The sequence below is a fragment of the Bos grunniens genome, chromosome 29 (genome assembly GCF_055505025.1).
Source record: "Bos grunniens cultivar Pamir isolate PY7600 chromosome 29, Bosgru_T2T1.0, whole genome shotgun sequence".
Classification (NCBI taxonomy): domain Eukaryota; kingdom Metazoa; phylum Chordata; class Mammalia; order Artiodactyla; family Bovidae; genus Bos; species Bos grunniens.
The window spans coordinates 9,890,858-9,917,654 of NC_141193.1; the positions used below are offsets into that span (position 1 = coordinate 9,890,858).

Consider the following 26,797-nt stretch of genomic DNA (forward strand, 5'->3'; position numbering starts at 1 on the left):
TTCCATTATATATATATTCTTTTTCAGATTCTCTTCCATTATAGGTTATTACAAGATAATGAATCTAGGTCCCTCTGCTATATAGCAGGCCTTTGCTGCCGCTGCTGCTGTTCAGGCACTAAGTCGTGTCCAACTCTTTGTGACCCCATGGACTGCAGCAGGTTTCTCTGCAATTGCCTGGCTTCTCTGTCCTTCACTGTCTCCTGGAGTTTGCTCAAATTCATGTCCATTGAGTCATGATACTATCCAACCATCTCACCCTCTGTCGCCTCCTTCTCCTCCTGCCCTCAATCTTTCCCAGCATCAGGGTCTTTTCCAATGAGTCGGCTATTAGTATCAGGTGGCCAAAGTATTGGAGCTGCAGCTTCAGCATCAGTCCTTCCGATGAATATTCAGGGTTGATTTCCTTTAGGATTGACTGACTTGATTTCCTTGCAGTCCAAGGGACTCTCAAGAGTCTTCTCCAGCACCACAATTTGAAAGCATCAATTTTTCAGCTGTTACGTGAACTCATTTCCTTGCAGTTGTAGAGCTGAGGGCCCTGGCCACCACTCCAAGCCCTAGCCCTTTGTATGACCTCATTATTGTCCTTATCTTGTAGAAACCTAATGGTTTGTTTACTATTACTGGGCAAAGGTAACAGTACCTCTAGTCAGGAAAGTGCTTCCCGGGAGGGAGGTGGGAGGGGGATTCAGGATGGGGAACACGTGTACACCCGTGGTGGATGCATGTTGATGTATGGTAAAACCAATACAATATTGTAAAGTATAAAATAAATAAATAATAAAAGAAAAAAAAAAAAAGCAAGTGCTTGGCAATTCCTGGAAACCGCAAGTCCTGTTTGGCTGGAGCAGACTAGCAAGGAGGCAGTGCCAGGATATTAGATCAAGGAGGAAGAAGAGGCTGATCACACAATGGCCTGGCAAGTACTTTTGAGACCAGGAGCTTTACTCTGAAAAAGATGAGAAAGTGATAGAGCATCTCAAATAGAGGATGGATACAATTTGACTTACATGTGAAAAGGAACGAAAAAAAAGACCAAAAAATGGACTTCCCTGGCAGTCTAGTGGTTAAGACTCTACACTTCCAATGCAGGGGACACAGTTTTGATCCCTGGTCAGGGAACTAAGATCCTGCATGCCACATGGCTCAGCCAAAAACTTTAAAAAATGACTTAAAAAAAAAAAAGGAAGCTTCTGAATGCTGTATTGAGGACAGGCTACACAATGAGCCTGGGTAGAAGCAGGAAGACCAGGGTGGAGGCACTTATCCAGGTGAGAGATGACACTGGCCAAGACCACAGTGGTTGTACCCTGGATATATTCAAGGAAGAGACAATAGGATTTTTTTTAATAAATTATATTTGAGTATGTAAGGGAAAGACTGACTTCCCAAGTGGTACTAGTGGCAAAAAACCTGCCTACCAATGCAGGAGACACAAGAGACGCGGATTCAATCCCTGGGTGGGGAAGATGCCCTGGAAGAGGAAATGGCAACCCACTCCGGTATTCTTGCCTGGAGAATCCCGTGGACAGAGGGGCCTGCCAAGCTACAGTTCATGGGGTCGCAAAGAGTTGGACACAAGTAACTGAGCATGCATGCATGTGAGAGAAAGAGCGAAGTCAGGAATGACTGCACGGTGCAGGGCCTGCGCTACTGGAAGGACAGGCTTATCATCTACTGAGATAAACAAGCCTGCAGTTGGGGTTAGGGATGAGTCATGTCTGAGATTATTCTAGGTATCCAAGTGGAGCTGGCAGGCACCAATGATGACAGCGATAACAATAATCATAGCTCCAGCCGTAGTACCAATCGGAGTCAGGCACTCTTCCAACGCTTTACACGTCTTAATTCATTTAATCCTCATAACAACCTTGTGACGTCGAGCTATCATTTTCCCCATTTTACAGATGAGGAAATTTTGGATATATGAGTCTGGTGTTCAGAGGAGAGGCTGGGCTGGAGACATAAAATCTGGAAGTCATCAACGTGTGGGTGACATAACCTAGAGAGTGGATGTGAAGGTCCAAGGACTGAGCCCAGATCTTCCAAAGTTTAGAGAGTGGGAGCATGAGGAAGATCAGCAAAGAAGAGTGAAGAACAGCAATCAGGGACATAGGAGAACCAAGAAGGGGTCCTCAGAGGCTCTGTACAGAAAGCAGTTCTAGAAGGAAGAAGTGATGAAGAGAAAGCACTTTGGGAACTGTAAATTGAGATCTCAATACAAGGAGACAATGTGGGGTTGGGTGCTAGCCACTGACTGATTATTATGCACGTGTGCTAAGTTGCTTCAGTCATGTCCGACTCTTTGCAACCCTATGGACTGTAGCCTGCCAGGCTCCTCTGTCCATGGGATTCTCCAGGCAAGAATACCAGAGTGGGTTACCACTTCCTCCTCCGGGGCATCTTCCCAACCCAGGGATCAAAGGAGTCTCTTCTGTCTCGTGCTTTGGCGGGCTGATTCTTTACCACTAATGCCACCTGGGAAGCCAACCTACCACAAGTCACAAGGCCTGAGCTCCCACATCTGTAAAATGGGTCTTTACCACCCTGTGACCAGTCTTTGTCCCCAGTCTCATCCCAGGGCCACCAGCTGAGTTAGGGTTACCACCCTCATTCCGCTGCCTTTACCTCCCCAAATCCCCACCTCTTGCCACTTGCCTCACTAGAATGTTCTAGTTCATAATCTATGCTTTTGCCTCCAAGGCATTCCCTCATCTTGAACCAAGCTTACGATGGGGGGCAGGGTATCACTGCAAATACTTGTAGGATTCATCTCCCACCCTGCCTTTCCTCTGGCACCTGGCTGTCCTTTGACCCTGGCTCAGGCCCAGAGACTCAAGAGCTGCAGCAAGGGAGAGGGAAAGAGCTGCCTGTTAACCTCCTAGAACCCCAAATCCCAGAAATGGATTTACAGACAAAGGCTGGAACCATGGATAGGAAGTGAGAGGGGCCAGGAACTGAGGTTCAGGGTGCAGGGGTCTGAGGCCAGAGGGGCCAGAGACCTCATAGGGGCCTGAGGAATAAAGTCTGTTGATTGAGGACTGGGCTGCAGGCAAGGGCATGGGATTGGGAATCAGGAAACCACATCTTAGGGCTATGGGCCAGCCATCACACGGACCCCTGCCAGGAAGGCCCAGGCAGCACCCTTCAGGACTCTGGTGACCAGAAAGAATCTGGGAAGGGGGCAGCTGGGTGGAGTTTGAGCTCTCCAGGACTGAGCCAGGGAAGTCACAGGAAGCCAAGCACAAAGACAAACATACTAAGGTGAATAGAGCAAGGAGCCAGGAGATGGAAGTGTCCAGGCAAGGCTGGGGCCAGGGAAACAAGCCCTTGAAGGGACAGGAAGCCCACGCCTGAAAGATGGAGGAAGTGCCTAAAACGATCTCCTGTTGGAGCTGGAGCGTTTCTAGATAAGCCAGCCCAGAGTGACTCAAGTGTGTTCCTGAGATGCCAGTCCTAAAAGATGCTCTACATAAAAATATTTCTGTGATGAAATAAGTATGGAAAACACTGCATGTTCCTCTCTGCCTCTCAGAGATTCTTAGTGTACATTTGCCATTCAAAGGCTCTAATAAGGGCAGGAGTAGAGACTCAGACATAGGGAACAGACTTATGGGCACAGTGGGGGAAGGAGAGGGTGGGACAAATTGAAAGAGTAACAATGAAATATATACACTACCAGGTGTAAATTTAAAATGCCATGAAATTAAAAGACACTTGCTCCTTGGAGAAAAAGCTATAACAAACCTAGACAGCATATGAAAAAGCAGAGACATTACTTTGCCAACAAAGGTCTGTATATTTAAAGCTATGGTTTTCCCAGTAGTCATGTATGAATGTGAGAGTTGGACCATAAGGAAGAAGGCTGAGCGCCGAAGAACTGATGCTTCTGAATTGTGGTGTTGGAGAAGACTCTTGAAAGTCCCTTGGACTGCTAGGAGATCAAACCAGTCAATCTTAAAGGAAATCAAACCTGAATATTGATTGGAAGGACTGACGCTGAAGCTGAGGCTCCAATACTTTGGCCACCTGATGCAAAGAGCCGACTTTTTGGAAAAGACCCTGATGCTGGGAAAGATTGAAGGCAGGAGGAGAAATGGGCAACAGAGGATGAGATGGTTGGATGGCATCACCAACTCAATGGACAGGAGTTTGAGCAAGCTCCAGGAGATGGTGAAAGACAGGGAAGCCTGGTGTGCTGCAGTCCAAGGGGTCACAAAGAGTCAGACACAACTGAGCGACTGAACAACAACAACAACCACGGCTAATGGGAAGTTGCTGTGCAGCGCAGGGAGCTCAGGCCAGTGCTCTGTGACAACCTTGGTGGGTGGGATGGGGTGGGAGGTCAGAGGGAGGTTCAAGGGGGAAGGAACATGTGTATAACTGTGGCTAATTCATGTTGATGTATGGCAGAAACTAACACAAGATTGTAAGGCAATTATCCTCCAATTAAAAAAAATTTTAGAGTGTGAAAAATAAAGGCTCTGATAGGTTCCTGCAGTAAAGAAAGCCTAATTAATTTATCAAGGAAGACTTTTTTTCTTATAACTTACACCTACTAATGTTCTGCAAAATAAACTTTGAGGTATACCAGACTAGCCTCCTATTTTACTTCCAGCTTTACCAAAACTCAGAGAAGGAGAGTAATGTGCCCAAGATCTCATGACCAGGAGAGACAGAGCTGAGTAAAACCCCAGGTATCCCATTTTTAAAGAACATCAAAGCTGGGAAAGTCCTCTAGGACCAGATAGTGCATCTATTCCATCTTTGCCTGTGTCCTCAATTCCATTTATGGAAGGGTAGCCTGAGGCTGGGAGAGAAGCCATGACTATTTCTTCCCCACAAGGTGTGCTCGCCTGGGCCCCCAACTTGACTCCAACATCCTGGTGCCCTGAAAACTAAGTAACCTTGCGAATCAGATCCTCCTCCCAGGCCTACATCCTCCCCGCTGGGGCCAGCTCCCACCGACCATCACTCTACCTTTCTTCACCTTAATCCCTAAGCTCAGGAAGCTCATGGACTCTGGCCCACCCTGGTACCTTTCTCAGGATCAATCTTGTCTCCTCAACTCACTCACCAATCCCATGGCTTCCGGGCTCTGGTTTCTCCTGTTCCCCCCACTGTTGAACACAGTGCTGGGCATAGATTCCAGACTGTTCCCTCGACTGCATAATCAATCTGGAGGAAGTAGGATACGGCATAGGCTGCACTGTGGGGTTTTTTAACAGGGAGTACTGGGCTTCCCTGGGGTCTCAGATGGTAAAGAATCCACCTGCAATGCAGGAGAACTGAGTTTGATCCCTGGGTTGGGAAGATCCCCTGGAAGAGGGCATGGCAACCCACTCCAATATTCTTGTCTGGAGACTCCCCATGGACAGAGGAGCTTGGCGGGCTACAGTTCATGGGGTCGCAAAGAGTCGGACACACCTTAGTTAAGCACAGCACACAGCACGGGGTGACAACTCTGGAGACCTATCCCTGGACTGTTGGGTAAAGGAGGAGGGCTAAGCTGGAGGTGGGCTTTTATCCCTGTCTTCCTCTACCCCAGGTAGGTTACAGAGCCACCCCACTGGCTGTTGGTGGCAGGAAGCTAGAGCAGGCAGGGCATATGCTCAGTGGAAAGGTTCACGTGCCTAGGAGGAAAACACAGAGATAAATGTTCACCCTAGAAGTGACACAGCTTGAGACCCACCATCCAAAAGCCAGACCCAGACCCAGCCTTCCTTCCTCCTTTCCTGTACGGCTGCCATTTTCTGCTAGAAGTTTCCTTTTGAAAAAGGCTTCCCTGGTGGTTCATATGGTAAAGCGTCTGTCTGCAATGCAGGAGAGCCGGGTTCGATCCCTGGTATGGGAATATCCCCTGGAGAAAGAAATGGCAGCCCACTTCAGTATTCTTGCCTGGAAAATCCCATGGACGGTGGAGCCTGGTAGGCTACCGTTCATGGGGTCGCAAAGAGTCGGACACGACTGAGCGACTTCACTTCACTTCTCTGATACACACCGAACCGCTCCCTTTCTGAGCCTCGGATCCTTTATGGGAAGAGGAAGCAGGGTGGGGAAGTTTGGTCCCCACCCCTGAGGACTGTGTGCTCCCTACCACTGCTGGTGGGGCACACGCCCTTCTCCAGGGGGCTCCAGCTTGCAGCCAACCCCTGAAGTGCCCCAGGGAAAGGGAGAGGCAGCTGGAGCCGGCAGGCCCCTCCCCCTCACTGGCCTCAGCCCTGGGGCTACAGGTTCTAACTCGATTGTGCACGGTTAATCACAGCGTGTGCTGGCCAGCGGAGTAAACAGGCGGCCTCCAAGGTCCACTCAGAGTCATCAATCCCTTCCCTGGTCAGGCCTCTTTCAGTGCTGGGCCTGGCAGGAGGCGCCAAGGGGGCAGGGAAGGGGGGCCACGGGGCCAGGGTTGTGTTAGACCGTGGCAGAAAAGCTGATTGCCCCACAGCCCAGGGAAATGGATGAGAAGGAAAGAAGAGATATGGATACACCGACATTGACATTTGAGGGATCTTTAGGATAGGGCAAAAGTGATGATTGGGAAGCTCTGGCACCTACTAGCCATGTGACCTTGAACAGATGACTGGACCTCTCAGTGCCTCAGTTTTCTCATCTATAATATGGGGACAATAATTCTACCTACTTCTTCAGGTTGCTATGAAAATTAAATTAGTGAAAACACATAAAACACTGAGAACAGTGCCTGCATACAGTTGGGCCTGTGTGTTTGCTAAATAAATGGAACAACAGAATGAATGACTGGAGAAACACTGGCTTAGCAGTTTCCGTGATATCCTGTGTCTTAGAAATCACCTAAAGAGTTCTCAACAAGATGTGGGCCACAGTTTTCTGTATGTAAAAGTGAAGTGAAGTTGCTCAGTCGTGTCCAACTCTTTGTGACCGCATGGACTGTAGCTTACAAGGTTCCTCTGTCCATGGGATTTTCCAGGTAAGAATACTGGAGTGGGTTGCCGTTTCCTTCTCCAGGAGATTTTCCCGACCCAGGGATTGAACCCAGGTCTCCCGCATTGTAGGCAGATGCTTTACCATCTAAGCCACCAGGGAAGTCAAAAGGGAGGTCATAATTGTGCCTGTATCAAGGAGCCATTAGGAGGGTTAAATGAGAAAGTGCACTAAAGTGTTTATGAATGCAGCAGCTGGATGAAGCACAAGCTGGAATCAAGATTGCTGGGAGAAATATCAATAACCCCAGATTTGCAGATGACACTACCCTTATGGCAGAAAGTGAAGAACTAAAGAGCCTCGTGATGAAAGTGAAAGAGGAAAGTCAAAAAGTTGACTTAAAACTCAACATTCAGAAAACAAAGATCATGGCATCTGGTCCCATCACTTCATGGCAAATAAATGGGGAAACAATGGAAACAGTGAGAGACTTTATTTTGGGGGCTCCAAAATCACTGCAGATGGTGACTGCAGACATGAAATTAAAAGGCACTTGCTCCTTGGGAAAAAAGCTATGACAAACCTAGAAAGCATATTAAAAAGCAGACACATTACTTTACCAACAAAGGTCTGCCTAGTCAAAGCTATGGTTTTTCCAGTAGTCATGTATGGATGTGAGAGTTGGACCATAAAGAAGGCTGAACACCAAAGAACTGATACTTTCAAACCGTGGTGCAGAGAAGACTCTTGAGAATCCCTTGAACTGCAAGATCAAACCAATCAATCCTAAAGGAAATCAATCCTGAATATACACTGGAAGGACTGATGCTAAAGCTGAAGCTCCAACACTTTGGCCACCTGATGGGAAGAGCCAGCTCATTGGAAATGACCATGATGCTGGAAAAGAGTGAAGGCAGCAGGAGAAGGGGATGACAGAGGATGAGATGATTGGATGGCATCACCAACTTAAAGGACATGAGTTTGAGAAACCTCTGGGAGTTGGTGAAGGACAGGGAAGCCTGGCGTGCTGCAGTCCATGGGGTCGAAAAGAGTCTGGACAGGACTGAGCGACTGAACAACAACAAATGAAGTGTTTACAAACTCGGTAGCCAGTAGCAAGCGCTACAAGCAAGGTCAGATCAGATCAGATCAGTCGCTCAGTCGTGTCCGACTCTCTGCAACCCCATGAATCGCAGCACACCAGGCCTCCCTGTCCATCGCCAACTCCTGGAGTTCACTGAGACTCACGTCCATCGAGTCAGTGATGCCATCCAGCCATCTCATCCTCTGTCGTCCCCTTCTCCTCCTGCCCCCCAATCCCTCCCAGCATCAGAGTCTTTTCCAATGAGTCAACTCTTCACATGAGGTGGCCAAAGTACTGGAGTTTCAGCCCTAGCATCATTCCTTCCAAAGAAATCCCAGGGCTGATCTCCTTCAGAATGGACTGGTTGGATCTCCTTGCAGTCCAAGGGACTCTCAAGAGTCTTCTCCAACACCACAGTTCAAATGCATCAATTCTTCGGCGCTCAGCCTTCTTCACAGTCCAACTCTCACATCCACACATGATCACTAGAAAAACCATAGCCTTGACTAGATGGACCTTTGGTGGCAAAGTAATGTCTCTGCTTTTGAATATGCTATCTAGGTTAGTCATAAATTTCCTTCCAAGGAGTAAGCATCTTTTAATTTCATGGCTGCAGTAACCATCTGCAGTGATTTTGGAGCCCAGAAAAATAAAGTCTGACACTGTTTCCACTGTTTCCCCATCTATTTCCCATGAAGTGATGAGACCGGATGCCATGATCTTCGTTTTCTGAATGTTGAGCTTTAAGCCAACTTTTTCACTCTCCACTTTCACTTTCATCAAGAGGCTTTTTAGTTCCTCTTCACTTTCTGCCATAAGGGTGGTGTCATCTGCATATCTGAGGTTATTGATATTTTCTTGATTCCAGCTTGTGTTTCCTCCAGTCCAGCGTTTCTCATGATGTACTCTGCATATAAGTTAAATAAACAGGGTGACAATATACAGCCTTGACGTATTCCTTTTCCTATTTGGAACCAGTCTGTTATCCCATGTCCAGTTCTAACTGTTGCTTCCTGACCTGCATACAGATTTCTCAAGAGGCAGATCAGGTGGTCTGGTATTCCCATCTCTTTCAGAATTTTCCACAGCTTATTGTGATCCACACAGTCAAAGGCTTTGGCATAGTCAATAAAGCAGAAATAGATGCTTTTCTGGAACTCTCTTGCTTTTTCCATGATCCAGTGGATGTTGGCAATTTGATCTCTGGTTCCTCTGCCTTTTCTAAAACCAGCTTGAACATCAGGAAGTTCACGGTTCACATATTGCTGAAGCCTGGCTTGGAGAATTTTGAGCATTACTTTACTAGCGCGTGAGATGAGTGCAATAGTGCGGTAGTTTGAGCATTCTTTGGCATTGCCTTTCTTTGGGATTGGAATGAAAACTGACCTTTTCCAGTCCTGTGGCCACTGCTGAGTTTCCAAATTTGCTGGCATATTGAGTGCAGCACTTTCACAGCATCATTTTTCAGGATTTGAAATAGCTCAACTGGAATTCCATCACCTCCACTAGCTTTGTTCGTAGTGATGCTTTCTAAGGCCCACTTGACTTCACATTCCAGGATGTCTGGCTCTAGGTCAGTGATCACACCATGCAAGCAAGGTACCCAACTCCTATTTCTTCCTAGAGCTAGATCTGCACCATCCTTTACTCACCCATGCCAACGAAAAGTCTTCACCGTAGTCTATGAAGAAGGAATATGTACTACCATTTCTTTCCCCCGCGAAGGAAAATACGCTCTGGGCACCAGCCCCAAGCACCCAGGCCTCTCGGCGCCCCGGTCCCAGGCAAGAAGCAGCGCTGGCCGCTAGAGGGCGCAGCGGGAACTGCAGAGAGCGGTGGGTACAACTGGAGCGGCCCGGGCAGCGCGTACTGAGTTCAAGGACCCGGACGGAGGATCGGAGAGTGAAGAGCAGCCCGCTGCCACGGATGGACTTGCTGCGCCTGTGCGAGGCGAGGGTCTCGCCGAGAGATGGGTGGGAGAGGGATCCGGCTTAGGTTCCACTCGCCTGGCTCCGTCCCTTTCCTCGCTTTCGTGGGCTTCGAGCTTCGGTCTCCGCCTCGGTGGGAAATTCGAAGACAGAGTACATGCCCTCGGGAGTCGGAGTCGGAGGGAAGGGTGTTACCAGGAAAAGAAGCAAATTTAGCTGGGTCGGGAGCAGGGAACCCCGAAATCCGTCCTGCCTCACCCGGCCACTCCCTGGGCACTCGGACTCAGCTACACAGAGTTTGGGGAAAGCCTTGTACATCAAAACCTCAGGGCCGGGATCCCGCCCTAAGATTCTGCCCACACCTCGACCTGACTTCTCTCCAGCACCCTCACGTCGTCCTGGGCCCGGGCCGGGGCCCCTATACCGTGTGGCGTGAAAACATGGGGCCGGGTGTCCATTAACCAAGCGTAGCAAAGTCGATGCTGTTAATCCGATTTTTCGAGCTGCTTTTGGCCACAGAGATTTGCGCGAGAAGCACGGGCCTCCATCGTGCGGCGGAAAGCGCGTCTTTCCTCCGTCCCGGCCGCACGGCCACAGTGCGTCCAGCTCCTAGGCGGCAGCAAGTGACCTGGACTCCGAGGTCCTCACAGACGGAACAAGGGAACGCTAACGCGCGCCCTGAGGGAACGCAGCTTCTCCCCGCGCCCCAGTCCCACCGGGATCCAGAGATTCGCCCAGGATGCGTTGCCTCGGTTCCCAACAATCACCGCCCGACCCCGGGCGCCCGGTTAACTCGACCCCACCGGCCGTGAGGACTAGGCAGCGCCCCTGCAGGTTCAGGCCGCGCGAGGCGCCACTCTTCGGGTCGCCAGACTCCATCCTTTTTTGGAAGCTGACAGGCGGCGCTGGGCTTTTGTGGGCCCTCCGCCTGCCCCGAGGCTCCCAGAACAGAGCCATGCCGGGGAGGTGAAGCCCCCAGTAGGTGAAGGGGAGATTGTTCCTAAGAGGCCTTATCTTTGCAACTAGACTGGGAAAAGCCCAATTTCCTGTCCAAGATGATGCCTTTGTAGAAGTCACCTTCCTCCAGCCCCCTGGGCTGCAGGGACTGCAGGGGATCGGGAGGGGCACCTTTCTAGGCCTCCTCCATCTTTTAAATCTGGGAATTAGTCCCTCCGCACGGAAGGTGAGAGGGAGAGGGTAACGAGGCTGAGGGCCTAAAGCAGTGGGGGTCGGGGTGGGGGGAACATATCAAGGAAGCGTACCCCCAGGACGACCGGCTGCCTGCCCTCTGGGAATGGAGGCCCCTTCCCACCACCGGTGAGATCACCAACCCAGGTGCATTCCAGAGGGCGCTGAGGACCAACCCTAGGTCTGGTGGAGGCTGGGAGGGCCGCCCACTCCGCCACCTTCTCCCAGAGCAGGAAGCAGCACTGATAAGCGGCAAGTTTATCTCGGTTTGAGTTGCTAAAGTGGCTTCAAGCCGAGGGTGAAGGCTAAGCTGAGGGGCTGCGAGCGCACAGCAGGACCGCAGCGCTCACTTCCTTCCCGCATCGGCGCGCGGCTTTCAGCCAAGATCCTCGAATTTTTACAAATGCTGTCACCGGTTTCTGACATCCCTGAAGCCTTCACTCTCCCTCCGCGACCCCAGTCCCCGGACCGCCCCAGGCACGCTGACCGCATCCTACGTGAAACCCCCTGGCACGCTAGCTGCTTATACCTCTACTCATCTGTAAAATGGGAATAATAATAGAAGCTCCCTCTGGGAGTTGCAGTGAGAAACAAAACTAGTTAATTAAGAGCCCTTAACAGTACCGGACACTTAGTAAGTGCTCAATACGAGTTATAAATAACAATGATAATGGCTTTCACTTGTAACAAACGCCAGTGCCAGGTTTAACCTGCAACTGGCGATCAAACAGCGCCGTCAGGGAAGTATTTCTAAGTGCCCTGAGTGATGATGAAACAGACGTAGAGGGGGCCCTAACTTGCTCAGGGCGCCTCCACTGGGGAGCGGGAGAGCTAGTTCCCACCCAGGGCAGCTTCTCTCCTCCTCCAGGAGAGGAGGCTGAGAGAGGAACCCGGCCCTCCGGGACGACCCCCTGTTCCCCCGGTGGCCTAAAGGAGTGAGTGAATCCTCGGCCAGGCGACCAAAATAGCAACGGCCAGGAGCCTGTGCGAACAGGGATCCCGCCCGAAAGGCCAGAAAAGGGAAATGGCCGAGGTCAAGCCCGGCCGTCCGACTGCGGCTGAGGGTCGCGCGGGGGCGGGGCTGGACCCCCACGTGCGCCGCCTGCCGCTGCCTCGCCGAGCCCTTTGTCGCGAGCAGCCGCGTTCGTGCCGCACTCGGTGGCTTAAAATAAAGACAATGTTCCCAGCCTCCCTGCGGCTAAATCCGGCGCGGGTGCGGGGGCGGTGAGAGAGCCGGGTAGGAGAGCTTCTCCCGGCCCTACCTCCCTTCTCCCTTCCTGCCTCAGTTTCCCCATCTGGTAAGCGGACTCAGCCAAGCCTGGGGCCGAGAACATACAATCGGGGGTGGGCTGGGGCGGAGGGCGTCACCCCCCTGCCTCCGCGGCTGCACGGACTTAAAGAGCAAACAAATCTCTTGGGACAGAGAGGGGCACCCAGGAGGAGGCAAGGGAAAGCTGGTCACCCTCCTCTCCCGCCTACAAAATAAGTGTTTTTATTTCTAAAGGGACGTGTGCAGAGGCGGTGGGAGAAGAGAAAAGGGAGACCAAGGAGCTTGGGGGGAGGGGGCAAGAAGAGAGCCTGATTCAGACTCGGAAATGGATGTTGAGCGTGGAGGCCTGACACCCCCACACTCAGCCACGTGTACGCGCACAAGTACACGCAGCCCCACCGCGCGCACAAGCCGCCGCCGCAAATGGAGCGCAGTCCAGCAGGGGGCAGCGGGTATCCGCGCCCACGGGCAGGGACTGGTCGAGTTCTGACCCTCCCCTGCCCGGCTGGCTGACCCCGGAGTGGGAGGGGGTTGCTCAGATTCCTCTCCAAGCGGCAGGGTCTCCTGGACTTCAGAGAGGAGGTAGCCTGGGTGCTTGCTCTAGGCGCAGCTGGCTTTGAGAAGCAGAGATGCCCCCACATGTACCTGCCACGTGTGCCCACCCACCAGAGGCACGATGGTGGCTGGCCGCACCCCAGGGACCAGAGTTTCCGCTCCACCTGACTCCATTGGCAACCGGGGCTCCGGCCTGAGGAAGCCCAGGTTACCCTCAGGCATCAGGATTGAGAGGGGTGCTGGATGCTGGGAAGGGCAAGGGGCCAGTGGTAGGGCAGTTCCCAACCACACACCGTCCCCCAGCCCCTCCAGAGTTTCGAGCTCAGAGCTGAGGGACCTGAGTGCAAACACTTGCCAAGCACATTTTAAACCCACCTCTGCTCTTTGGTTTTCTCATCTACATCCTGCGAATAGATGATCCTGGTCCTTCCGGCTTTCCACCCCAGGGCTTCAGCACAGCCCAGGGAAGCAAAGGACCCAGCAGTAGCCTCCCCACCTCTGCTCTGTGGCCAGCACCCCAGGAGGTCTCTAGGACCAGGTGAGGACTGGGTACGACCCAAGTCTCTATGGCAAAAGGTCCCCAGGGGTTCTATCTCTGAGGAAACTCAACACAGAAATCCAAACCAGCCTGGGGGGTGGGGGGTTGGGGGGGGGAACGCAGTGCTGACCAAGCAGTGGGGCTCCCGGAGGGTGGGGGGAAGGAAGGGCAGCCTGCCACCTGCCAGGGGCACGCCTGTGAGCCCCAAGTGGGAGTCAGGGGAGACAGAGTTTGACAGGCTGGGAGGAGAGCTGTCTGTCTGCCTGTCTGTCTGTCTTCCAGGTGGAAGCTGGGGGTGGCACAGGCAGAGAGGTAGAGGCTGCCTCACTTGTCAGAATTAGCAAGTTCCACAGTTGGGCAACACTCATACACACACCGAACACAGACACACGTCCTGGCTTCAGACCCATGGGGCGACACCTGCGTTTCCACCGGCTGCACGGTGACATGCGTACTCAGGGACACAAATGTGCAGGGCACTCAGCAACGCATGGAGCAGGTATACATGCCCCCACACACACAATCATCCCCGCAAACCATTCACCCATGTGCCCTCACACCCGGCTGTGCAGCGGAGACAGAAAACCAGCACGCGGGCTCGGGCTCGGCGGCCGCTCAGCCCTCAGCCCGGGGTGCGCGCGCCAGCCCTCTGGGTTTGTTCCAAGTTGGAGCCTCTCACGTGAGGCCCAATGTGTCATTTCCAAACAGAAGGAATCCAGCTCCTTCCCAGCAGGGAGAAAGAGCAGGGTGTGGGGCTGGGTGGGTGGGCGCGTGGGCACGTGCAAGGGGGCAGGGCGTGTGTGCTGGGGAAACAGGCATGTGAACACCGACCGGCCTGGTACAGCAGGCTGGGGGCTCTAAGGCTGGGTGGGGGAAGTGTGCCTTTGTGAGAGTGTGTGTGTGAGCTCGTGTGTGTGTGTGTGTGTGTGTGTGTGTGTGTGTGTGCAGCCGAGCCTGTGTGCTTTGGGTGTGGGTGTTTGTCTCCCTGTATCCGCCTTCTCTCCCGTTCTGGACTTTTAGCCTTCCTGGGCTTATCTCCCTCCTGTCCTGCACCCTACCTGTAGGAGCTGGAATTGGGTGCCCTAGTGGAGAAGGAGGCCACGCTCCAGGGCCCACTGTAACCCCGGACGCTGCCCGAGGCTTCCCTCTAGCTCCCCCTCCCTTCCTTTCCTCTCTTTCCTCCCTCCCTCTTTCTCTTCCTCCCTCCCCCCCAAGGCTGGCGTGCCAGGGGGTGGGACATGCCAATCACCGGCTGTGCCTCTCCGGCTGCCAGCACAGGGCGCAGCTCCCCCCGGGAGCCAGGTGTTTGGGTCCCTGGAGACGCCGCCAGCCCCCCGGAGAGACAGCAGGGCTGAGGACCCTTCAGACCCCTCTCCAGCCCCATGGTGAGTATGTTTGAGAGGGCTTGGGAGGGGCTCCACTGAGGTGGGGGCAGTAGAAGCAGGGTCCTCGAGCAAGGCAGGGACCAGGACTAGAAGGAAATGAGGAGGGACCCCAGAGAGAGGAGGGGGCCAGGGAGGGGTCTAGAGGCCAAGGCTCTGCAACGCTGCTCCAAGTACCCCATCTCCTGGCTTCTGGTGGATACACCTAATGTTTTTCTGGGGTTCAGCTGGAAAAGGAGCTGGGGAGCCCCTAGAACTCTGGACCCGGAGCCCAGAAGGGATCAGCTTGCCATGCAGCAGGCAGAGCCCCCAAGCCCCAGAGACAGTGTAGGGAGGGCAGGGGACCAAGAGGTAGCCCTTGCCACCAGAATCTTTTGGGAGGTTGACCGCCCCCCCGACTGGGGTGCCAGTCTCAGAACCTCCTCCTCTCCTCCCTCAGGGAACCCTGACTCCCACCATCCCCATCCACCTTCAGCCCCTCCACGATGGACTGAACCAGGCTGCTGGCCAGATGGACAAGCGGGATGCCAAGGTGGGTGCCGGGCCAGAGACCAGCAGGAGACCAGGCCAAGAGCTCCAGGGCTCCTGGGGGACACGGGCACATGGACAGCCACGCCGGCCAGGGAACATGGTCCTGATGTGTCCAGGAGCCCAGAGGGCCCTCCCTATGTCCGTAGTACCTTGGGCTCCCGCAGGGCAGATCACAGCCCTATACCCAGGTAATGCATTGATACGAATGGGCACCCATGCCAGTTACCCATCCCAGGACCCCCAGACTTCACAATGTGGGGATGGGCTGGAGGCCAGGCACTCTGATTCTTGCAGAGTGCCAGCTTCTGAGCTGGCATCTGGGGAGGGGGTGGGCAGCTTTCATCTGGTCACTCCGACAGGTGCTGCTTGGGGGGTTATCAGTGCCAGTGGAGAGTCACTGCTTCCCAGAAAACATACCTGCAGCACTGCCCAGGCTGACCCAGGGCCTCCTGCCCAAATGGCCGGAAGGAGTCAGTCTGTCTCCTGCAGCTGGACAGTCTCCTGCCCCTGGGTAATCAGCTGCTCACTGAGCTGTCAGATGACAGTTGGTTCTCTGCCCCCTGACCTCAGCCACTGGGCAAGCTGTGATCGCCACTGTGATATGGAAGGCAGGGGAGGAAATGATGAAATGGGGCTGCAGAAGATGTGACTCTGGGCTCCTAGGATGGGTCCTGGAGGGCTGAGAACTGGATCCCCAAGTGCAAAGAGGAGTCCAGAGGGTCAAGAAGAGGGTAGGCAGAAGTCATGTCAGACTAGAAAGGAACCTCCCCATTGTACAGATGGAGAGACTGAGGCTGAGGAAGGGGCAGGGACATGCTCATGGTCACAGAAGGAATATCGAGGGGTCTGGCTGGGGCGTTCTCCTCACCCTCAGTACAGCCTTGAACTCCCACCTCCATGAGCAGGATGATGGGGTGGGGGGAGCAGCGAGCTCTGTGAGCTGGGGCGCCTGGGCGGGTGGGGAGAGGTGGGTGAACATCTCGCTGGGTTTCTGTTCTGCTGTGATGCCATGGTGATGCCTAGAAAGATGGGGGAGGGAGGGAGAGAGAAGAAAGGAAATGGGGAGGGGAGCGCAAGGAGTAGAGCAGAGGGCACGCGGAAAGGAGGATGAAGGCCAGGTACTTCTGATGCCACCTGGCAGAGTGGGCTCTGGGGCCCAGCCTGCTAACTGCCAGGCTCTGACATGATCCGGCTAAAGTTGGGCAACTGGTTAAGGTCCATCAACAGTGAGAGTATTTGGCACTGGTTCTAAGGCTGACGCTCCTCTTCCGGCTCAGCCGTGCATTTATGAGCAGTTAACTGATGGCTCCTGCCCTTCCCTGGGGTAGTCAGCACTCCCCCGGAGTGACTGTTGAGCCTGGAAAGGTGATAAAGTGTATCAGTTTACCCCCTCTTTTCCAAAGCCAGACATCAGAGATGGAAGCTGTGTAAACCTTCAATGGGTCAAGAGCTATCTTCAGAGAAAAATTAACCCTGGGGTGGGGAGAGCTACCTCTGACAAGCTGGTTTGGGGTTAAGGCCCCTGCAGAAGGGACGGATGGGTCAGGAGGCCTGGCCAGAGGACTGCCTTCCCTGCACGTGTGAGGTCCCAGGTACCCAGCCCCACGGCCCCGACCTCGTACCTCCTTCTCCCCTGTATCGTCCGTTCTCTCCAGCCAGGGTTCTGCCGACTTCCAGAATCACAAGATGGCTTCACTCCTCCCCCTGAATCTCTCCCCCAGCACCCCTCATTCTCTGCCTTCCCTTCTGCACTCCTTGACCAGTGGTAAGATTCAGGAAGCCCCAGTGTTCAAGCATCCCTCTCCCCATCAATCTCTCCCCTCCCCCTTCCTCTTACCAGCCAGATCCCCGGCCCCTGGGGATTGGTCCAGGGCGATGGCTAGCCTGCCCTGCTCAAGGCTCTGACCTCATCCCTTAACTCTTTGAGCCCAGGCTGACATTTTCCTCCCCGACACTGGAAGGCACAGTCCCAGCCCGGTCCTGCCCTGGCCTCCCTGCAGCAGGTGGGGCAGGGCTTCCCTGGTCCATTTGACAGTTGAGGATGCTCCTGAGGATTTTTCTCCAGTCCTTTCAAGCCAGGCAAGGTCTCACAGAGGGGGCAGGGACCTGGCAGGTGAAGGGATACAGGAACTGGACAGAGCGGAGGGACGGTACTCGGGAGCCAGTTCAGACTCCCATCACTCCACCCACCCTCTGTTGCTGCAGGCTCAGCCTCATGCTCAAAGTCCTACAGTCAATCAGGAGATCTCCGTGTACATCCATGGATTTATTCCACAGATGTTTACTGAGCAACTGCTGTGTGCCAAGCAGAGAGCTACGGCTGGACCACCGCCTTCCCGTAGCACTGTGATCGTACGTCATCCAGATAGATGACACACGCTGTCACATACACGCACACACACACAGGCAGACAAGATTCTCAGGGAAGGACTGATTCATCCCTATTGATTGATTCAACCCAGGGTTTGGCCAAGCTAGTCAAAGTAGGCAAGGAGGCCATTGAGCCCCCCATCCCCACAGCATTTGGAGTAGGCACCCAAGCGGTTAGCCCTGGAGGCAGACTGTTGTTCGGTCACAAAGTCACATCCAACTCTTGGTGACCCCGTGAACTGCCGCACACCAGGCTGCAGGCAGACCACCTAAGTCCAAATCCTGACTGCATCAGTGAAGAGCTATCAGGTTAGAGCCTCATTGGTCCTTTTGCCAATTGAAGATAATAGAACCTATTTCCCAAGAATTTGTAACAGGTCAATTAAATCATGTTATGTAATGCTTAGAGACATGTCTGCTTATAGTAAGCAGCCTGTAAATATTAGTTGCTATGATAATATTACTAAAAGCTCCCAAAGACCTTTATCAGGAAGCCACAGTTCTGGGCAGAAAAGTGCCTCCTGTTTCCTTTCTACCTTCCTCTATCCCAGACACCCTCAGAGGATGTCCCAACCCATCCCCATAAAGACCCTCATCATTTCTCTCTTTTCTTTTTAATTTTTGGCTGTGCTGTGAGGCATGTGGGATCTTAATTCCCCGACCAGGATCACACCCGTGCCCCATGCCTTGGAAGTGCAGAGCCTCAACCGCTGGACCGCCAGAGAAGTCCCACCCCTACTCCAGTTTCTTATTCTCACTCAGCAATGCACACACTCTCACACACAAACACTCATCCTATAGAAAGATACCAGGTCGGGACTAGAACTTACCCAAGGTCACCCAGCAAGACAAGAGCAGAGATGGGGCTTGAAGCAAAGGCAATGCAAGGACTTCCTTGGGGAGTCTTCCCCTCAGCCCCTGTGATCCCCACTAACCAACCACCCCACTCCCATGGATGTTTTCACAGAATATGCTATGCAATACAGCTTCCACCACACACACACCCCTTTCAACCAGAGGGCTAACCCTAAGTCCTTCCCCTGTAGAAATTCTGGAGCTGCTGCTGAACCCTGGCACCCAGACTTTCAGCCCAAGGGAATTCCCCACAGGGAAATCACCCACGGTCTCTGGAAGCCACATTCTTTCTCAGCCATCATCTTGCTGACCCACCAGTAGCCTTAAAGAGGCTTTGCCTTATTGAAGATTGCCCCCAGTAAGGAGTTAAGGAAACCTGCTCAAGGTCATACAGCAGGGACCAGAGCAGGCCTCCAGGAACCTTCTCTGGAGCAAATTACAGTCCAAGAGGGGTCTGGGGGAGGACCCCCGCTTCTGATCGTGGAGGAAAGATAAAGTCACAGATGGCTCTCTTCCTGGGCCGCATCCCAAGGGCTCAGAAGGTCCAGCCGGTGGCAAGAATCAGGGTCCAGTTTGCCAGAACCTCTGCCCTTCTCTTTCCCCCAGCTGTCCCCGAAGGGAGGCCCTCACATCTCATAGGTGGGGCACAGAGGGTCGGCTAAGAGGAAAGAATGTGGCCTTGAAGCCTGCAGGTCCGGGGCTGAGAGAAGCTAAGTGAGCCTTCAGCCCCGGCAGCCTCCCCTCCAGGACCTGGTCCATTTTATAGGTGAGGATGTTCTTAGCTATTCTCTCCTGTGCTTTCAAGCCATCTTGGAATCCTGGTTTTAGGATCCTGTAAAATCTCCCCAGATGTCAGGCTGGTCCCAGTCCTCCACTGGACAAATGAGCAGTCTGGGGACCAGAGATGGGCTCTGCCAGGATCTGGAGAGGAAAGGGCAGGGGACAGTCAGATGAGAGTCAGTGGATCAGAATGAGGAGTCAGGAACAATAGCAGAGGCTGTTGACTGAGTGTCATTTCAGAGCCAAGCACTTTGGATACTATTATTCTTATTGGACACAACTGAAGCAACCGAGCACAGCACAGCACATTCTTATCAGCAGGCTTCGCAGGTGCAGTGGTAGAGAATCTGCCTGCCAGCGCAGGAGACCCAAGAGACCCGGGTTCGATGCCTAGGCCAGGAAGATCCCCTGGAGGAGGAAATGGCAAGCCACTCCAGTATTCTTGCCTGGAAAATTTCATGGACAGAGGAGCCTGGCTACAGTCCATGGGGTCACAAAGAGTTGGACAAGACTGAACATGCATGTATCCCCATCAGCTGAGGGAGGCAGGGCTACAGGGAAGGAAAGGTTAAGTCATTGCTAATGATCACACAGCTAGGAAGGGACAGCGTGGAGATTCAAACCCAGGGCTGTGATCAGCAATGCAGGAATTAGGGTGAGGCGAGTGAGGTGCTCGCCTTGGAGCAAAATTCAAGGAGTGGGTACAAAAATACCTCACTAGTCAAGATAAATAATATTGTAATGTAATAGTTTTGAAAATCAAACAGCAAATTACAGCCCACAGGCGGCCTGTTTTTGTAAATCAAGTTTGGTCAGAACCAGGGCCAGCAGGATTCGGGTGAGGCATGGGCGATGAGGTGTTCGCGCAGATGCAGGGTTGGATCTGTCTCAGTTTAAAATTGTGTGCATGATGGATGTTTTGCATTGATTTCTATTCTTTAAATGTCACGTTAAAATGTTACTTCCTTCATGACTGAGTTTGGGGCATCTACTTAAATTCTGCACGCAAAGCAAGTGCCTCCCTCATCCCACCTAGTCCTAACCCTGGTGCGGTGTGAGGGCCAAGTACAGTGGCAGAGCGCCTGGTCACACCCCTGCAGTTGCGGAGGGTACAGGCCTGTAAGCTTGGGCCTGTAAGCTCCTCTTCTGTTCAGTCTTCTCAGGTCTTGTCCCAGGGAGCCGCTGGAGGCTACAGAACTGCCCCCAAGGCACCCAGGCTTGGGATGTGGACGCCAGCACCCAGTCTGGGAACCAGGAGACCTTAGACTACACAATACCTTTTTCTTTTTGCTCTGGGCCTCAGTTGCTCCATTTCTGCAACGGGCACAAACAGCACTGAGTCTAGATGATCAAAGGGATCACAATAGTTCAGGGTTACCTGTCAAGGGTAGTTTCCACCAGTGACCTCACAGGGAAAAGCCCAAGCACCTACAGTCTGATCCCAGCCTCCTGCCTGACTTCCATTAAGGGACGAGGTTGCAACAGAGCTCAGTAAGCAAGATAAATCATATTTTAGTGTAATATTTTTAGTTCAAATTGGCAAACTATGGCTCCTAAGCCAACAACCAGGGGGGTTTTATATTTATTTTTATCTATTTACTTATTTAGCTACACTAAATAAGTGTAGTGTAGTATATTTAGCTACAGGGTCTTAGCTGTGGCAGGTGGAATCTAGTTCCCTGACCAGGGATCAAACCCAAGACCCCTGCGTTGGGAGCATGGAGCTTAGCCACTGGACCACCTGACCATCAGTTTTATAAATAAAGTTTCATTGGAACTTACTGCTTGGGCTCCAATCCTGGTTCCTACTTTAGCTGTGTGATCTTGTACAAATTCTTGTGTTTTTCTCAGCCTTAGTTTCTTCATCTATAAAATGGAAAGAAAAACAATCCCTAGGTCATAGATTCCTTGTTAAGGTTAAGTGAAAAAGGAACATAGGTACTCTGAGTAGTGACTGGCCCTAAGGAATGCTAACTAATAGCAGTGACCATTGTTATTGTTAGTTGCTGTTATCATAGAATTGGGGGGGGGACGTGGCATGTGGGATCTTAGTTCCCCAACCAGGGATCAGGTTTGAACCTATGCCCCCTGCAGAGGAACTGCAGAGCCCTAACCACTGAACCACCAGTGAATTCCCCATAGTATTAGAAATTTTCATCAAAGAAGCAGACACTTCAGGGCAGGAGGGAGCCCTTGTTGCTACCCTTGCTGTGTTCATGGGAACCATGGACCAGGGCTATTCTAAGCACTTGACATCCATTTACTCTTTAAGCCAGGCAATAATTCCGCAAGCATTAGCTAGGGACAGGCATTATTACCATTTGTCAGCTAAGGAAACCCAGGCATATAGCAGTGGCATCGCTAGAGGAGACCACACACCCAGTACATGGTATGGCCTGGATTCAAATGCAGACAGTCTGACTCCAGAGCCCAGGTTTTTCAGCCAGGACTTCCCCTTGTGCCCCGTCATGTGCAAGACCCAGGAGCAGGAGCACTGACAGCCACAGCCTGTCTTGCTCTGTCACACTCTGAATTCCTCATCCTGAGAGTTGCTGTCACACAGACACCCCTAGCCACGCAGCACCAAGGCATCCCTCACCAGTGACCTCTCACAGACTCTAGTTTCCTCATCACAGACCAGGTCCCCAGGAACACCAGGGCTTGCTGGGTCCCTGCCCAACGTCTCTCCCTTGGAATTTTTCCAAGGATACCGGCCCTGAAGGTAGGAGAAGACCCAGTCTCTTCAACCAACAGAAGGATGTCTGAAGCACTGAACGAGAACATCCAGCAGCAAGGCCGGGGCTGAGCGGCTGGGCCTCTGCCAGGCCAGTGGTCGCTAAGAGTCATGGCTTTTCTCTCTACCCACCCTTAGTGCCCGGGCTGGACTCCAGCTTCAGGCAGTCTGGGGGATCTTCCTGTTCCCCTTGCTGCCCTCCACTCAGCTGTGGCCTCGCACACTACATCTGTCACCAAACTCCCGCTTATGTGGGAGCTGAGGCCCTCGCCTATGCTGCTTGCTTTTACTCCAGATTTTCCATCACCAGGCGAGCGAGCGTCTGGGCCTGGGTCAACTTCCCCTGATGCCCTCATAAGTGTTTGCTCCAGCCCCAAACTGCGCGTGCGCGCATGTGCCACGCCCCTTTGCTTGTATCTCTTTCCCTCTCTCTTCTTTGGAGACCCCTGCCCGCCCCCCGCCTTCTCAACACTCCCTGTTTCACGGAAGAATCCTGCTGGATCTTCACACACTCTGAAAGTGAGCGAGGGAAGTGGGTTCTGATCACACACCATCTGTGTCGCCATGGCCCAGCCATAGAGCCGGCTGGAACCACGGTTGCCTTTGTGAAATGGGGGTCATAAGAGACCTTCCTCCTACAAATGCTAGAGATATATATATATATATATTTGGCTGTGCTGGGTCTTCACTGCAGCTGCACAGGCTTCTCTAGTTGTGGTGCGTGGGCTTAGTGCCCCTCTTCCCCCAGGGACTGAACCCATGTCCCTTGCATTGGCAGGTGGATTCTTAACCACTGGGCCACCAGGGAAGTCTGGAATGTTCAACAATTAAATTAGGTAATTGAATTAAGCGCTTAGCCCTGTGTCTGGCATGTAGTAACTACTCAGAAAATGAAAGCTTTAATAAAATTGACTGAAATGCTTTGAAAATGTGGCAGTCCCATGTACGCCAGTCTCCCCACTCCTGCCGCATGAGTTAAGCTAGACAAGCATTAGCAGCAATTTCCCGATGAGAAAATTGAGGCTCGGAGTCTGAATGGTGAAGCTGGAATGGGGACTCAGATCTCTGGATGCCAAAGCCATCCCCTCCCCCTCAGGCCGCTGGTAAATCCATTGGTGGCTGGGAAAGTGCATTCTAAGTGACCAGGCGTGGGCACCAGTGAGGATGGTGTGACGCTGTCTGGTTGCCGCTCTGGGAGGGCAGTGGCTGTGCTCCCAACACCTTCTACTCCAGGCTCTGGGAGGCGTCCTGCAGCCCAACCCAAGCGCATGTCCTCTCTTTTCAGGTGATGACCGGCCCCTGAGGAAGCCCCGTCCTGTGATTAGAGGAAGGGGCTGCCTCCCCTACTCCACCCAGCCACCATGAATACCTCAGCGCCACCTGCCGTCAGCCCCAACATCACCGTCCTGGCACCGGGAAAGGGTCCCTGGCAAGTGGCCTTCATCGGGATCACCACGGGCCTCCTGTCACTGGCCACGGTGACAGGCAACCTGCTGGTGCTCATCTCTTTCAAGGTCAACACGGAGCTCAAGACGGTCAACAACTACTTCCTGCTGAGCCTGGCCTGTGCCGACCTCATCATCGGTACCTTCTCCATGAACCTTTACACCACGTATCTGCTCATGGGCCACTGGGCTCTGGGCACGCTGGCCTGCGACCTCTGGCTGGCCCTGGACTATGTGGCCAGCAACGCCTCGGTCATGAACCTGCTGCTCATCAGCTTTGACCGCTACTTCTCCGTGACCCGGCCCCTGAGCTACCGCGCCAAGCGCACACCCCGCCGGGCAGCCCTGATGATCGGCCTGGCCTGGCTGGTTTCGTTCGTGCTCTGGGCCCCGGCCATCCTCTTCTGGCAGTACCTGGTAGGGGAGCGGACGGTGCTGGCCGGGCAGTGCTACATCCAGTTCCTCTCCCAGCCCATCATCACCTTTGGCACGGCCATGGCCGCCTTCTACCTCCCCGTCACGGTCATGTGCGCCCTCTACTGGCGCATCTACCGGGAGACAGAGAACCGGGCCCGGGAGCTGGCGGCCCTGCAGGGCTCGGAGACGCCGGGGAAGGGGGGCGGCAGCAGCAGCAGCTCAGAGCGGTCCCAGCCGGGGGCCGAAGGCTCCCCAGAGACCCCTCCAGGACGCTGCTGCCGCTGCTGCCGGACCCCCCGGCTGCTCCAGGCCTACAGCTGGAAGGAGGAAGAGGAGGAGGACGAAGGCTCCATGGAGTCCCTCACCTCCTCGGAGGGTGAGGAGCCTGGCTCCGAGGTGGTGATCAAGATGCCCATGGTGGACCCCGAGGCGCAGGCCCCCGCCAAGCAGCCGCCCCGGAGCTCCCCGAATACGGTCAAGAGGCCGACCCGGAAGGGGCGCGAGCGGGCGGGCAAGGGCCAGAAGCCCCGTGGGAAGGAGCAACTGGCCAAGCGGAAGACCTTCTCGCTGGTCAAGGAGAAGAAGGCGGCTCGGACCCTGAGCGCTATCCTGCTGGCCTTCATCCTCACCTGGACGCCGTACAACATCATGGTGCTGGTGTCCACCTTCTGCAAGGACTGTGTCCCCGAGACCCTGTGGGAGCTGGGCTACTGGCTGTGCTATGTCAACAGCACCATCAACCCCATGTGCTACGCGCTCTGCAACAAGGCCTTCCGGGACACCTTCCGCCTGCTGCTGCTCTGCCGCTGGGACAAGCGTCGCTGGCGCAAGATCCCCAAGCGCCCCGGCTCTGTGCACCGCACCCCCTCCCGCCAGTGCTGATGGCCCTCCCGCCTGCATCCCTCCACCCCGGCAGCCCCCGTAGAAATCGGGCAAGGGTGGTGACCTCAGACCCAGGGCCCTGCTCGGGGAGGGGGGCCCCCCCAGGCTTCCGGGGACCCTAGGTCACCTTCCTGCACAACCCAGGGAGACCCCACCAACTTTCCAAACTGGGGAACCCGGGGAACTGGTTCTTGTGTTCCCTTCTGGGTGGGAATAGGCTCTTCACCAGGAAGAAAGCCTGGGAGGGGGTATCCGGACTTTGGATTCCTTGTTTGTGTTCAGGCAGGAAGTCCATGCAGAGCCAGTAGAGCCGGCCAGGAGAAAGGAGGTTTAACCAAGCGGTCCTCCTTGGCCCCAGGAGCTGGCCTGGATCGAGTGGAGGATGGCACCCCCTGCCAGCAGGGAACTGACACCAACTACTGAGAGAAAAGCTTGGCTCAAAGGAGTATCCCTGCTTCCCAGGCGTCCCCTCCCTCCCCAGGCACAGCGCACTCCGCTGGGCCCTCGAACACTCTCCAAGGTGTCCTTGTGTGGGTCACCCCCAAGGCAAATGTCCAAGCATCAGCGGGACAATGACACCAGAGGGGACCGATGTGGCCCGTCGCCATCAAGCCCCAAGGCAGCAGGAGGAGGGAGCACCAGGCATCCCGACTGTCCCACTAAGTCATTTCCCTGGGAGTGAGGGGCAGGGGTGCCTGCTGTCCAGACCCTGCCCTGGAGAAGCCCTCAGACCCTCCCTCCCTGGCTCACAGACACCACCTGGGTAGATCTGCTCCCTCGGATCTAGCCAGGCCTCCCGCATGCTGCCTGCCTCCGCCCCCAACCCCCACTGGTCTGGCCCAGCACAGGTTCCCTCCTGTGTGCTCGTCCATCTGACCCATGCATGGCCTCCCAGCCACCCTCATCTCCAGGCCCAGCCTGGTCCCAGATGTTCTTTCCTGCCAACCTCAGCAAGCGCTGAGTCTGTGAATAAAGCCACATAACCAGCGGCCACTAAGGGGCCTTCTTCCCTGGGTTAGTTAGCTCTTTTTGTTCCCTCCCTCACACCCCCGCCAGTCGGCTGGCCACACCGTGCAGCTTGCAGGATCTTAGTTACCCTACTAGGGATCGAACCTGTGCCCCCTGCAGTGGAAGCCCAGAGTCCGAACCACTGGACTGCCAAGGAACTCCCTTAAGGACCTGGTCGTAAGCCAGGACAGGATGGGGCAGGGAGGGTCCAAGGACCATGAGAAGTGGGTCACTGCCCTGAGGGTGGTCTCAGGAGGAGCAGCACCAAGTGGCTGGGTCTACTGAAACCTGTGAACCCAGCACCCAGCTTCCGGCTCAGGTGAGTAAGGCTGTAGTGGGCAGAGCTGGCTACCGGAAGAAGGAGGACCATGAAATAAATTGCCCCTGCCCATAGCCCAGCATATTCTTCAGCAGCTTTGCCATAAGGGGAACTCATCACTCCCCACCCCAGGGAGAAAAGAAATGCTCCAAAGCCGCATTTACAGATGGGAAAACTGGGGCCCAGTGACCCACAAAGACCTTTCAGGGTTACCCCCAAAGCAACACTTTGAGGGTAACTGCCTGGCTTCCAGACAGTTCACAGCCTCCCAAAGCATTCCACAAAGATGCCCCTCAGGCACTTCACTGGTGAGGGGGCCCCCAAAGCCTAAACCCTAGCGAGGTTAATCCCACAGCGCAGAGCAGTGGCTCTCTGGTTGTCACCGGCGTCCTCAAAACCACCGTTAGGTTCAGTCATTCACTAGGACACAGATCTCAGCAAAGCTGTTATCTTCGTGGTTATAATTATTACCGTGAAAGGATGCAAAGTCAGCAAAGCATAAAAGTGCACAGGCAGAGTCCAGGAGAGACCAGCTGCCAGCTTCCGCTGACCTCTCCCAGTGCAGTCATGGGGACAGCACTTAATTCTCCCAGCAACAATGAGTCGCC

The 26,797-nt window shown here is 53.9% G+C and overlaps 1 protein-coding gene across 1 annotated transcript; it reads left to right on the forward strand.

Moving 5' to 3' along the window:
* The first annotated feature begins 14,268 nt into the window (after nt 1-14,268).
* On the forward strand, nt 14,269-25,872 carry CHRM1 (cholinergic receptor muscarinic 1). The gene is made up of 3 exons (XM_086383399.1): nt 14,269-14,851; nt 15,288-15,380; nt 23,404-25,872. Exon 3 carries the CDS (start codon nt 23,480-23,482, stop codon nt 24,860-24,862), a length of 1,383 nt encoding a protein of 460 aa, XP_086239525.1. The 5' UTR covers nt 14,269-14,851; nt 15,288-15,380; nt 23,404-23,479; the 3' UTR covers nt 24,863-25,872.
* Nucleotides 25,873-26,797: the final 925 nt, after the last annotated feature.